Source organism: Pelodiscus sinensis, chromosome 11 (genome assembly GCF_052426305.1).
Source record: "Pelodiscus sinensis isolate ZL-2025 chromosome 11, ASM5242630v1, whole genome shotgun sequence".
NCBI lineage: Eukaryota > Metazoa > Chordata > Testudines > Trionychidae > Pelodiscus > Pelodiscus sinensis.
Window position 1 is genome coordinate 43,676,122 of NC_143062.1, and position 13,788 is coordinate 43,689,909.

Here is a 13,788-nt window from a genome sequence, read left to right on the forward strand (position 1 = left end):
CTCCGCCTACGTCAGTTGGCGCTCTAGCTAAGCGGCGCCCATAGAGGCGCGGCGCCGCGCGGCATTGTGGGAAGCAGAGGGAGCTATGGCGGATGGCGAGGAGCCGTAAGTCGCGCTGTGTGTGTGTAGTTCCCCTCCCTTTCTCCCCCCCCCCCTCGGGGCTCGGTGGGCCCCGGGCTCCCTCTCCTCGGGGCTCGGTAGCGCGAGACTGACCCTTCTTTTATTCTCTCTCTTTTAGGGAGAAGAAAAGAAGGAGGATAGAGGAGCTGCTGGCGGATGGGTTAGTGTGGGGCCGGGCTGCGGGGCAGCGTAGGGCTGGGCTGCCGGGGGGGGGGGAGGGGGAGCTGCGGGGGGGGGGGGAGCTGTGGGGCTGGAGGAAGTGGCTGGGGGATGGGCTAGTGCGAAGCCCAGTAGGGTGGCGGTGCCTGGAGGCGGGGCGGGGAGGGGTGCGGGGCCTCAGCGGGCAGTTACTGGCAGGTGTCTGAGTGGGGGGAGGGGGGAAGTCGAGATCTGGATACTGAGCTATGGCAGCCTGCTGGGCCCCATCAAGTGAACTAGATGGGGGGGTGGCAGCAGGGCCAGGTAGTTTCTGTGAATGTGGGTTTGGGAGAACTGGAAGTATAGGGTGAGGGATGGTGCCGAGGGATGGGGCAGGGGCTGGCAGGAGCTGTAGCTTCGGGTCTGGAGGAAGCTGCTGTGGGATGAGTTAGTGCGGGCTTGTTGGTGCAAAAAGGGGCTTGCGCTGTGGATTGGGAAAGGGGAATCTGTGGAGAGGGGGCTAGTGCTTGGGGTGCTGGAAGCTTGGCATGAGTATGGCCTGGCAGTGCTGGGAGAGGCTGGGCTGCTTGGGAGAGGCCTGAGAAGGTGGCTGTTTTGGCTGCCAAGATTTAAAGACCTAGGCTACAGAAGAGCTGCCTTTGCTTATTAAAACCTCAACCCCTATGCGCCTGTCCTCACTCCCAAACAATAATAATAATAATATATGGGGACCCTCAAGCTGTATCCCTCCCTCTGCTTGCATCCCTCTCCTTAAAGATCACAAAATATACCTAACTACTTAGTTTTGAGAGGCAGGCTCACAGACATTGCATGTGTAAATTCGGGGTGGGGTCACAGAAGTTCTTAGGCATATTGGGTGCATGCTGTTACAGAATCTGTTTGGAAATTGGAAGGGAGCAAGAAAGAGTGTGGGACCTGGGACAGCGTAAGGACTGTGATGGTGACAGTTAAAATTACATGGAAAATTAAGGAGGAGAAATTGAAACAGTGAATTGAAAGCTCCTTAATAAAAAAAAAACTAGCTAGAGAATGAAGACTATAAAAATAAATTTAAAAAAAAAAACTCATTTCAAACAGATTTGTCAAATACCAAAGTGTCTTACTTGACACCAAATCTTACTGCCTACAGTTAACTGTAAATTAAGAAAAATGTAATTCTCTCTCTCCTCTTCCCCAAAACAGTTGGACAATGGATACATTTAGACTATATGTAAAAAACACAGAAAATTCTGTTCTTAATGCCACCATAGCTCTGTGCTTATTTCCAGCAGATTTTTAAAATTACAGTGCATAGGATACAGATTGATGTTTGTGGCACAAATAAAATAAGTTAAAAACACCTATGAGACTCTCATTTTCTTTGGTCACCACGGATGCTAAGAACCAGTGTACAACAGGCATATCCATAGAGCTAAGAGTCAAAAAAGGGAGTGTGACTTGTACATACTGCAGAAGAAAGTAAAGCAAATTACAATTGCAAAACCTTTTTATCGTGTACTACTTTTTAATAAGTCCTTTGTAATTGATGTAACTCTATAGATTTTGATAGTTACCTCCAGGGATGAATTCAGCAAACTGTCTAAAAACAGTCAAAATGCTGACTGTGTGAAATCTTCAAGCAAATCCAGTTTGAAGGGAGGGGATTACACTTTATTTACTTCAAGTTGTTGTTCCCAAATTATAAAAAGTCTTTTGCAGGGCTATAGATTATTTTTAAAAATGTATCAAATAAAATTACAATAGATTTAACCCAATTGTCCATGTCTTGAATTTTGAAAAAGGCTATACAGTTTTTCCTCTTTTTTTTTTTTTTTTTTTTTTTTTGGCAAAACAAACTACATTTCTTGGGTATGTCAAAGTTGACTGTGCATATTTAAGGCTGTAAAACTATTTTAAAATTTGTGCTGCTCTTGTTAACACTGAATAGTAATTATAGAGGTGGAGTTGAGCTAAATTATAAAATGGGAGTTATACTTTTTCAGCAAGAAAGGTTATTCACTGAATAATCTAATATGAGACATTGGTCCTTAAAAGCAATATTGAAGTGAGTATACTGGTTCTGAAGTATTCCAACAAGATATTTTGAGATCTAAATTAAAAATTAATTTAAATATGAACTACTAAAAGTGACCTGCAAAGAGAGGAAAATGAGTTATGGCCTCTTTTTGATGTAAAAGAATTCCTTAAAGTTTCAAAGAAAATGCAAATAATTTTACAAGTGCTTATATTAGAATTTCAAATTGTCTGCTCTGGAATATCTTGCTTAACTGGAAATAGCTACAATGAAAGTGGCACCTTGTTAATTGAGATGAAAATACTTTTATTCAAACTATTGGCATTTCTGTTGATGCATTTGTAAAATGCATGGAAGGAAAACTATTAATGTTTTACTCCTGCTGTGAAGTGCTGAGAGCACCTACTATGCCTATATGACATATCTAAGAAGTTTGACTAAGGAAAGGAATACAGGAATTGGCATTTATTTCAGAGGAAAAAGAGGAGAGAAAAAATTCTTTCAGGCATTCTTTATACATCAGAAATAAACAACAAAAGAGCATACTCACTTTTTTTTCCAGGTCCCTTTTAGCTGATTATAGGTATGCCTGTGTTTGACTTTGGTATGTAGTTAATGGTATTGCTCTATAATTTCAAAGATACTCTCTAGTTTCTACAGTCCTGCAAACGTTTACAGAAATGCTTAACCACAACTGGAGTAATGTTAAAGAGTTATGAACAGGTTTGCAGGATTAGACCATAGTTTGGTTTTCTTTTAGGCCAACTGATGGGAAACAAGTTGTAGAGGTATGGCATTTTATTTACTGATTTTTTCAGCTGAATTTACTGTGTTCTATGCAGAATGGCTGTTGATGGTGGGTGTGGGGACACTGGAGACTGGGAAGGTCGCTGGAACCATGTAAAGAAGTTCCTCGAGCGATCTGGACCATTCACACACCCTGATTTCGAGCCAGGCACTCAAGTGAGAACTGTTTATTTTAAATAAAAATGTTTGTAGTGGTTTTTTACAAACTAATATAAACACATTTATTGGGGTACTATCCAGCAACGCAAGGTAACTAAAAATGCATGTACAAATGTGTGTTTAACGTGAATAAATAGAATGGTGATTTTAAAATAAAGTAAAATGTTGTAAATGGACTTCTTCATTTTCTCACTTCATTAGCTCTGATCTTTTTCAATAATATAGACATAAGTTGTACAGTGCATGTGAGGTACTTCCTGGAATTCCAGCTGGAAAATAGTAACTTTCTACTGATTTTAAGTTATTTGGGGTGCACTGAGGAATTATCGTCTAGATTAATAAGGAGTTAAGATAAAAAGTCGTCATAGTACAGTAGAACCTCAGAGTTATGAATACCTTGGGAATGGAGATTGTTCATAACTAAAATGTTTGTAACTAAACAAAACTTGATGGTTCTTTCAAAAGTTTGCATGGGAACGTTGTCTTAATACAGCTTTGAAACTTTAGCATGCAGAAGAAAAAGGCTACTTTTAGATATCTTAATGTAAATGAAACCAGCACAGAAACAGTTTTTTTATCTTGACAAATCTTTTTTTGAACTTTCTTTTTTTTTTTTTTTTGGTAGTTTATATTTAACATTAGGGATGCTAGCGAGCATTCAGTTACCCTATAAGCATATGCTAATCGAGTCAGTACTCGACTAGTTGCTTCTCAGCAGCAAGAGTGGGGAGCAGGAACTGATGCTGGGGGGAGCCAGCTTAAAAGCTGGTTTCCCCCTCCCCCCCAAAATGGTCTCCGCAGAGGGACAGGGTAGGAAGAGGCACAGTAGAGTACCGGACACAAGCCTGGAATCAGCTGACTCATAGAATCATAAAGCTGGAAGAGACCTCAGGAGGTCATGAAGTCCAGCCCCCTACCCAAGGCAGGACCAATCCCAACTAAATCAACCCAGCCAGGGCTTTGTCAAGCCGAGACTTAAAAACCTCTAGGGATGGAGATTCCACCACCTCCCTAGTACTCATAGCCCATCCCAGTACTTCCCCACCCTCCTAGTGAAATAGTTTTTCCTAATATCCAACTTAGACCTCCTCCACTGTAACTTGAGACCATTGCTCCTTGTTCTGCCATCCGTCACTACTGTGAACAGCCTTTCTCCATCCTCTTTGGAACCTTCCTTCAGGAAGTTGAAGGCTGCTATCAAATCCCCCCTCACTCGTCTCTTCTGCAGACTAAACAAACCCAAATCTCTCAGCCTTTTCTCATAGGTAATGTGCTCCAGCCCCCTAATCATTTTGGTTGCCCTCCACTGGACCCTCTCCAGTGCATCCACATCCTTTCTATAGTGGGGGGTCCAGAACTGGACACAATACTCCAGATGTGGCCTCACCAGAGCCGAATAAAGGGGAATAATCACTTCTCTAGATCTGCTGGCAATGCTCCTCCTAATGCAACCTAATATGCCATTAGCCTTTTTGGCTACAAGGGCACACTGTTGACTCATATCCAGCTTCTCATCCAGTGTAATCTCCAGGTCCTTTTCTGCAGAACTGCTAGGGTATGTCTACACTACCACCCTAGTTCGAACTAGGGTGGTTAATGTAGTCAATCGAAGTTGCAAATGAAGCCCAGGATTTAAATATCCCGGGCTTCATTTGCATCTTGCCGGGTGCTGTCATTTTTAAATCCCCGGTAGTTCGGACTCCGTGCCCGCGGCTACACGTGGCACGGAGTAGGTAGTTCGATTAGGCTTTCTAATTCAAACTACCATTACACCTTGTTCCATGAACCACGAGGAGTAACGGTAGTTCAAATTAGAAAACCTAATTCGAACTACCTACTCTGTGCCGCGTGTAGCCGCGGGCACGGAGTCTGAACTACCGGGGATTTAAAAATGGCAGCGCCCGGCAAGATGCAAATAAAGCCCGGGATATTTATATCCCGGGCTTCATTTGCAACTTCGATTGACTACATTAACCACCCTAGTTCAAACTAGGGTGGTAGTGTAGACATACTCCTACTTAGCCAGTTAGTCCCCAGCCTGTAACAATGCTTGGGATTCTTCCATCACAAGTGCAGGACTCTACACTTGTTGTTGAACCTCATCAGATTTCTTTTGTCCTAATCCTCTAATCTGTCTAGGTCACTCTGGACTCTATTCCTGCCCACCAGCATATTTGCCTCTTCCCCCTATCTTAGTCATATCCGCAGACTTGCTGAGGGTGCAATCCATCACCTCATCCAGGTCAGTAATAAAGATGTTGAACAAAACCGGCCCTAGAACAAATCCTTGGAGCACTCTACTAGAAACTGACTGCTAACCTGACATCGAGCTGTTGATCACTACCCATTGGGCCCGACAGTCTAGCATGCTTTCTGTCCATTTTACAGTCCATCTATCCAATTCATACTTCCTTAACTTGCTGGCAAGAATATTGTGGGAGACCGTATCAAAAGCTTTGCTAAAGTCAAGGTATATCCTATCCACTGACTTTCCCATGTCCACCGAGCCAGTTACCTCATCATAGACGCTAATCCTCGTGTGCTCCTGGTCCCAGATTCTGCGCCTCTGCTTTTTAAATGGAGCAAGCCGCTCTTAAATTCCATATTTGAAGGAGGAATAAGTATTTTAACTGTTGCTATGAGTCCATGTGTCACAATCACGTCAGTTGTGATATGCATAAGCTAGTCTTTGCACAAACAAAAAATTAAAAAGTAAATAGCAAAATGAGTGTGTGAGTTTAATTTATTTTGCTCCCTCCTCCCCACTAATTTGTGTTCCTTCATCTCTGTATCTCTTCTCCTTTTTTTCTTATGAACACTTCCTGGTCCCTTTTTAGCTGATCATTTTTTCTCCTACACTGGTTTTTCACTTTACAATAATTCTTATTTTTTACCTTTTTTTCTTCCTTTTCCTACTTCTCATTTTTATTTTGAATTCTCAGCCTGTGCTTTTGTTATCTTTTTTTAATGCATTTTGCCTTTATTTTTTTAAAAAATCTGTTTTTTTTTAATTGCTTGGGGGGGGGGGGGTGCGGTGTCATTTCTCTCTCTCTTTTTTTCAGTGCATTTCACAGTTCTGGTTTATCATCAGGAATATTTCTTTCATTACTTTTTATCTTTAGGGTATTGTTCCATCAGTTTTTAGTTCAAGATAAATACTGGTGGAACAGTTCACAGAACATAATTATCCAGTGCTGCAACTATTTCACTACACTTTAGGCCAGCAATATTTTCTGTCTCTTGGTTTATTTCATTTTGTATTGTGTGGTAGCAAAACCTTTTGGACAGGAGAAACGCGCCATTGTATCTTGAAAAAAATTATTTTGGGGCTGAAAAGCATAATTAAATAGGAAAAATGAGGGAAATATTGAAATCAACAAATGTTTTATTTACTAAAGTTAAGGTTTAAGAATAGCATGGACTGAAAAATTATTGAAGTCCAATATCAAAGAAAAGTTTATTAGGTGCTTAGAAGTCGTAAGTTAATTGTATGTTTTATGATGTGGTGGGAAAATACTAGTTTCCTTCTATTCAGTATATTAATATTCCTTTTTCATTCTCTACAGCCTCTCGACTTTTTGTTAAACACATGTAAAGTTCTAGTTATTGGAGCTGGAGGATTAGGATGTGAACTACTGAAAAATCTGGTAATTACTTTCATTTTCCTGTTTGTTTTTTGGGATCCTATTCCTTTACTCAGGAGACTATTCATTCCCTTTGACTGATTTATGCTCTGTCATCTCATTCGTCTGTGAAAGTGTTTGGAAGATGATAGCTTAAGTGTCCTCCTGCTTGTTTCTTTGCTCTGAAAAAGTTCTTTCGGGGATCAGAAGAGGTGTTGTATAGGGATGTTACATTGCATTTAATCAATTAATCAACTAATCGATGGAATTTCCATTGATTAGTCGATAATGAGGGAAGTGCAGAGCTGCAGCAGTGGGAGCTAACCTCACTGCGGCTCTGCCCTTTAAGTGTATTAAGTGCCGCTGGGCTCTTATTACATTTAAACGGCTGAAGCGCCTCGGGACCAGATGGGAGCTGTAAATCAGTTGTCCAAGCTCATACCCAGTCCCTCGCTGCACCTTTGCCTCCCCTTCCCCCGTGGAGATGGTGATGGGGGGAACTTGCTTTTAAGCTGGCTCCCCCTAACACCACTTCCTTCTTTCTCTCTTGCTGCCCCCTCCCCACTCCTGGCTTCTTCCCCCACTTTTAGCATGTGGGGGGAAATGACTAGTTGAGTCCCTACTTGACTATCTGATAAGATTATGCTTATCAGATAGTCAACTAGTCACTTACATTCCTAGTGCTGTAGTTTCAAGTTACACTGAGATTCACTGTAGCAAGTGAAATAGGTGGTACAAAACACAATTTAAGTATGTTAAATACTGATGGTTCAATTTAAAATGTAACTTAATTTTCTGTAGACTTTTGAGTGGACTTAGTAACAATTGAGCATTATCTAGTGAAATAAGTTGAACAAGCAGCACTCGGATATCCACTGTTAAATTCTCACTTGCTACTGTTGCCTAAGAACACGTTCTTCTACTTTACAAAATAGATTTTAATTTATGTTTAGTGCTTTGAATACAGCATTATTAGAATTAATATTAGGGATGTAAAATCCTACTTAATTAGTTAACTGATTAAATGGGGGTGGGTGGGGATGCTATTCCAGCCTGCTGGACTGGAGCGGCCTGGCCGCCTCCACCTGCCACAGTTGCGCTGGAGCTACCCCTGCGCTGTGGGCAGGGACCGGCAGCCCAGAGCTGGGTCGGAAACGGCAAAGAGGTGGGGCGGGGGCGTGGAAGGGATGCTGGCTCAGCCGCCTGCCACGTTCCCATTTAAGGGTGAGGCTAACTGGTTATCTGTTCACATCCCTATCTGTTATCTGTTCACATCCCTAGTTTATATAATATGGCTTCTTGGTGTTCATTTTTAATGTCAAATAATGTTTCATATGTGTGAAACTATTGAATATTATTCCAATTCAGACCCAAGTCTTTTGCGTGATCGTGTCAAGGCATTATCGTTAAATTACTCGATCAGCCCCACAATAATTTTGTGGACGCTACTATGCTTTAATTCCATTTTTGATTACAGAGACAGAATACTGGGCAAGATGGACCATTGGTCTGACCCAGTATGGTTGTTCTGATGATGATGGGCTGGCCTAGCACCAGGATTGGGCAGATTTTCAGTGGCAGGGAGCTTTAGCTTGCGGAGTTGTCAGATAATGAGATGTTTTTTCACTGGTGGTTGTACTTCAGTTTTGACTGTAAGCTCTTCACGGTTATTTTTCAGCTGTGATTCGAGCACAGACATAGATTTATCTTAACAGTAATGGTTATTAAAAATATTTACAATTGCAACAGAATTAACTTTTTGCTTGAACATTTCTGAACCACGTAGGTGAGATATAAACATATTAAAATAATTCTGCCGAGTTTACTCTTTTGCAAAGCCTGGCTTTATTTTAAAAAATTCTATCTGCTGTGGTTGTGATGGTACCATTTGTACTGTAAATCCGCATATTGCCATCTTGTACTGCAGACAGATGGGCTAAAATGAAACTACTAAATGTGAATGGCTTATTCTTAATCGTGTTCTAAATTCAAAACATATTTTGACCACTTCTAATCTATTTAATCCAGGTTTTCCAAGTACCAGGTTTTGTAATAAGCATTTTAACCAGCAAATGACTGCACCTAAATTCAAATGTGTTACTTACAAAAATGCATGTAATATGCTGTTACTTATCACATAAGCATTATAACACTAATATTTCAGATAATTTCTCATCCTACTTTTGCAAAACCAATTTTAAAGTGAGATTTCCCTAAAGCAGTGTTTCTCAAACTGTGCTCCGCGGAGCCCCAGGGGCTCCACAAGGTTGACAAACTGGAAACATCGATAGGTACAACACACACAATCAGTGGACTGCTGGGGCTCCGCATAAATTTTTACACATGTAAAGGGCTCCAGAGCCCTAAAAGTTTGAGAACCGCTGCCCTAAAGCATGAAGTGCTAGTTTCTGTCTACTCTAGAGACCTTACAGCGACGTAGTTGTACTGCTGCATCTGTATCACTGTTAGGTATCCTTGTAGCTATGCAGAGTGGGAGACAGCCGTACTGTCAGCATAATTAAATCACAGCCAACAAGTAATGGTAGCTATGTTGGTGCTTCTTTCAGTAAAACTTATGTTAGTTGGGGCGGGAGTCAAGTTCTTTTTACACTCAAGACTAACTTAAGAGCTAGTGTAGTCAGCCCTTTGTTACTTCAGAATACACTGGCTAAATTTGTGACATCTCATACTTCTTTTGTTAGACTAACATTAGTATGTTTATTGCAGGAAAAAAGTCACCAGCTTCCATGTTGTTTATATCCATTTGCCAATCTCTGGATGCAGTTGAACAAATTTATAGATTCCTTCAGAGGCTGTTTTTTATGAATTCTTTAGCATTTGGATTGTTTTATTGGCAAGTTATAGGGAACTTGTTTCCTCTTCTAAGCTTTACTTTATTTCCACAGGCATTGTCTGGTTTTAGACAAATCCATGTTATTGACATGGATACTATAGATGTTTCTAATCTGAATAGGCAATTTTTGTTTCGGTAAGTGATATTTTCATGATTTATATGTTCTTAGAATTGTAAGCAAAAGGCATATGTATTAGATGTCGTGTCTGTTTACTCTAGTCATCAGCATTGCTAGCTAATTTTTCATATCTAGGAAATACTCATTCTCAATTAAACTGGGAGCCTGGCTCTTCACTGCTTTGCACTTTTTGTAGTGTCTTGCACCTATGCAAAGTGAATCTAAAATTTTTACTGTTCTAAATTGTTAGTGTTTTGGGTTGAAATCAATTTTCACAAGTTTCAGTGGCTAGAAAAGATGCAAGGCAATAAATGGAGATTATCATCTCTTAAAATATGTTGGTTAATATGTGCAAGATTATCGTTATTGTATTAGCCTGTATAGCAAGCATCTTCATCTTGCTAGTTCACAACTTTAAGTACTTTCTTAAATACTGTTTTGTAGACATAGATAAATGTGAAATACTATTTTAAACCATATGAAAGCTGTTGTTTGGAGGTGTGCCATTAACCCCCCGCACCAACATCCTTTACAGGCAGTCCCCGGGTTACGTACAAGATAGGGACTGTAGGTTTGTTCTTAAGTTGAATTTGTATGTAAGTCGGAACTGGCATCCAGATTCAGCCGCTGCTGAAACTGACCAGCGGCTGACTACAGGAAGCCCGAGGCAGAGTTTCTCTGCCCCGGGCTTCCTGGAATCAGCCGCGGATCAGTTTCAACAGCAGCTGAATCTGGACGTCTGGGACAGAGCAGCTGGGGCGCTGCGGGGACCAACCCCACAGCACCCCAGCTGCTCTACCCTAGGTGTCCCCAAGTCAGCTGCTGCTGAAACTGATCAGCGGCTGATTCCAGGAAGACCGGGGCAGAGCAACACTTGGGGACACCTGGGGCAGAGCAGCTGGGGTGCTGCTGGATTGGTCCAGTAGCGCCGCTCCTCAGTGCTACTGGACCAACCCGGCAGCACCCCAGCTGCTCTGTCCCAGGCGTCCTGATTCAGCCGCTGCTGAAACTGACCAGCAGCGGCTGAATCAGGACGCCTGGGGCAGAGCAGCTGGGGTGCTGCTGGGTTGGTCCAGTAGTGCTGAGGAGCGGCTGTGATGGACCGGGCCGTGTCTGGGCACAGCTGAGGGCGTCCGCTCAGGGCGAATTGCTCGAATCCGGGGCTCCTTACAGCCCCTGACTGGTGACCTCTCCACACAGGCCACAAACCAGTCCCACAGAGCGCTTCAGCTGCCTGCCTGAAGCCTCCCGAGCAAAACCCCTCCGACACCCCAGCAATATCCGTGCCCCAGATGGCCCCGGGCCTCATACACAGGTGGGGGGGGGGGGGGGTCCTAGCACCCAATCCCACCTACCCCGAACAAGTTCTGTCCGGTTCCAAGAAACCAGCCACAGATCCCTGGTCAATTTACCCTCTGGACCTTACCCACTAATCACGCTGGGCCAATCCTTTAGAATATATATCTAAAGGTTTATTATTACAATAAAGAAAAGCATGAGAGTAAGGTTATTAAAGTACAGTATGTTACATGCACCGAATCTCCCAGTTCTCGATGCAGGCTCTAGCAGAGGTGTTGCAGCTGCTGGTTTAAAAGTTCTTATTGCACATCCTAAGATCAGGATGGGTTCACAGGTCTTCCGGGCTCTTCGATCCCTGCAGTGCTGCCTCTGGGATGAAGTGCTGAGCTGAGAACAAAATGGCATCGACCGCATGGCCTCTTTATACCTCCTCCCAGGCCTCTTCTTGTATGCAGCAAGTCACCTGGTCAGAGGCCACTCTCTATGTTCCCTGCTGGCTGCCCTCAGGTGACAAACCCCATTCTTTGGGTGTGTCCATAGCCTATTGAGAGCCATTGTTCCACAGGGCTTTGCTACTCAGCCTGTCCATAGCCATGCTTAACCACATTCAGAGAAATATTCAGCTTCCACACAGATTACAGATTCCTATCTACTCTCACAGACATTATACACTCACATAAATAGCGTACATAAGATTAACAAACAATAAGCTCCCATTCAATACCCCACATGGCTCCCTTTCATACCAATTTCTGGGGCCAACACCCCCACCTAGGGGTGCATCAGTGATCTGGCTGCTTCCCTCCAATTCAGTAATGTGATAGCGGCGCTGCGGGATCAACTGGCAGCGCCCCAGCTGCTCTACCACAGGCGTCCGCAAGAAAAGCCTGGTCTGCTGGGGGGCTGGGGGGGGGGGGGCCGCACTAGCTGCGCCCCCCCTCCAGCCCCCAGCAGAGCAGGGAGACGCGACCGGCGGGACCGAGATGCACCGCGGTCCCACCGCCCATGTCCTCCACGGCTTTGCTCCGCGTCTCCCTGGTCTGCTGGGGGGGGGGGGCTGCCTCCCTCCTCCCCCCCAGCAGACCAGGGAGACGCGGAGCAGCTTTTCTCGCCCTGGAGGAGGCGGGCGGCTGGACCGCGGCGCGTCTGGGCGGGCCCACTGCCCGCATCCTCCGGGGCGAGAAAAGCCCCATTCGTAAGTACGGATCCGACATAAGTCGGATCCGCGTAACCCGGGGACTGCCTGTATACATACAAGTAAATTACTACATTCTCCTGCCTGCTGCTGCCCGCTCCCCGGGGCATTCACCAATGTCATGCTGGAGGAGCAGGCTGCCAGACTCTGTCTTTCCCCCCGGCCAGCCCCACCCTTATCAGACCAGAGCAGCAAATTTTGAATTTTTTTAGCACATAACTGGCTGCAGCTGTGAGATAATTGGGCTGCAAGTGGCCCACCGATTGAGAACCTCTGGTTTAGTCTCATGTCTGAAGCTTATAAATGAAAACCATTTAATAAATTATAGGAATACACCTTAATAGTATCTGCTGCTAGATTTTTAATGTGTGCTATTAGACTAAGAATTTTAGAAGCACTTTATTTTTTGCAGACCCAAAGATGTAGGACGACCTAAAGCAGAAGTTGCAGCAGAATTTCTAAACAACCGAGTTCCTAATTGTGCTGTGGTACCGTATCCTTTTCTAGAGAAGTAGTAGCCATGGAAGTTCATTGATTGCTGTCGGTGGTCAGGCTATGTAATTTTAAAGAATCAAATAACTTATTTTCATTCAGAAAATAACTTACTAAACGGACTAATCGCTTATGTTCTTTTCCACTGTGTATTATCTTGTAGAACCACAGAAGTGTGCATGAGCACAGAAGTAGTTTTTGGTGTATGTATTGTGTTGTTCATTATAGAATGTAGTAAGAATCTGGTGAACATAAAGCTGTTCATGAGCTAGAATGTAATATTTTTGAAAAACATAAAAGGGATATTGCCAGAATGGAAACTCCTGGGATCACAAGCTATAAATAGATAGCTGTGTGTGTGTTGTGGTTAAACCAGCATCTAAGTATATCCTCATGCATTCTGCTCAGGGTGTGTTAAAGGGACACACCTTTACACACCATTTGGTTTCTTCTTAACAGGCAGCAAGCAGAAACTTGGCAGAATTCATTATTCTTTCCATTGGCCTCCTTTTTGGAAAGCTTAATGTTTTCTTAAACATTTTTCTGTGTTGCTTTGAACCTTTTTAGACTATGGCTGTGTTTGACATTTTGACTGGCACCGCACCAGCATTGACTTTTGGACCTAAAGTGATGTCGTTTTTGGTGCTTAGCCTGTTTCTTTGTACCACACTTTTATTCGCTGGTCTGATTTTTCTTGTGCAGACTCTTGTCTCTTCCTCTTTATCTTTCTTCTTCTTTGGTTTTCCTCAACATAGAATTCTCCCCTGCTTCCTTTTTCATGCATCCCTGATAGCTTACTTTGGTAGAGTTGACCCTGGGAACAGGGTACTCCCAATTTAACCTTATTGCTCTACTTTAGATTTCCTTTTTTTCACTGCCCTTCTATGCACTTAAGCTCAGATCATGCTCATTGTCGCCTTTAAAGGAATATGGAAGTGAAGAGACTAG

The 13,788-nt window shown here is 43.2% G+C and overlaps 1 protein-coding gene across 3 annotated transcripts in view; it reads left to right on the forward strand.

Moving 5' to 3' along the window:
* Positions 1 to 13,788, forward strand: part of UBA3 (ubiquitin like modifier activating enzyme 3) — a 33,593-nt gene continuing 19,805 nt past the window's right edge. The window contains exons 1-6 of one of the 3 annotated variants that reach the window (XM_075938566.2): positions 1 to 105; positions 239 to 280; positions 3,136 to 3,256; positions 6,826 to 6,906; positions 9,789 to 9,871; positions 12,761 to 12,841. In XM_075938566.2, coding sequence (XP_075794681.1) covers positions 86 to 105; positions 239 to 280; positions 3,136 to 3,256; positions 6,826 to 6,906; positions 9,789 to 9,871; positions 12,761 to 12,841 — 428 coding nt within the window. In that variant the 5' untranslated portion in view covers positions 1 to 85. Of the gene's footprint in view, positions 120 to 238; positions 281 to 3,135; positions 3,257 to 6,825; positions 6,907 to 9,788; positions 9,872 to 12,760; positions 12,842 to 13,788 lie in introns of all 3 variants that reach the window. The other 2 variants (XM_089781258.1, XM_075938567.2) reach the window with 2 other exon arrangements.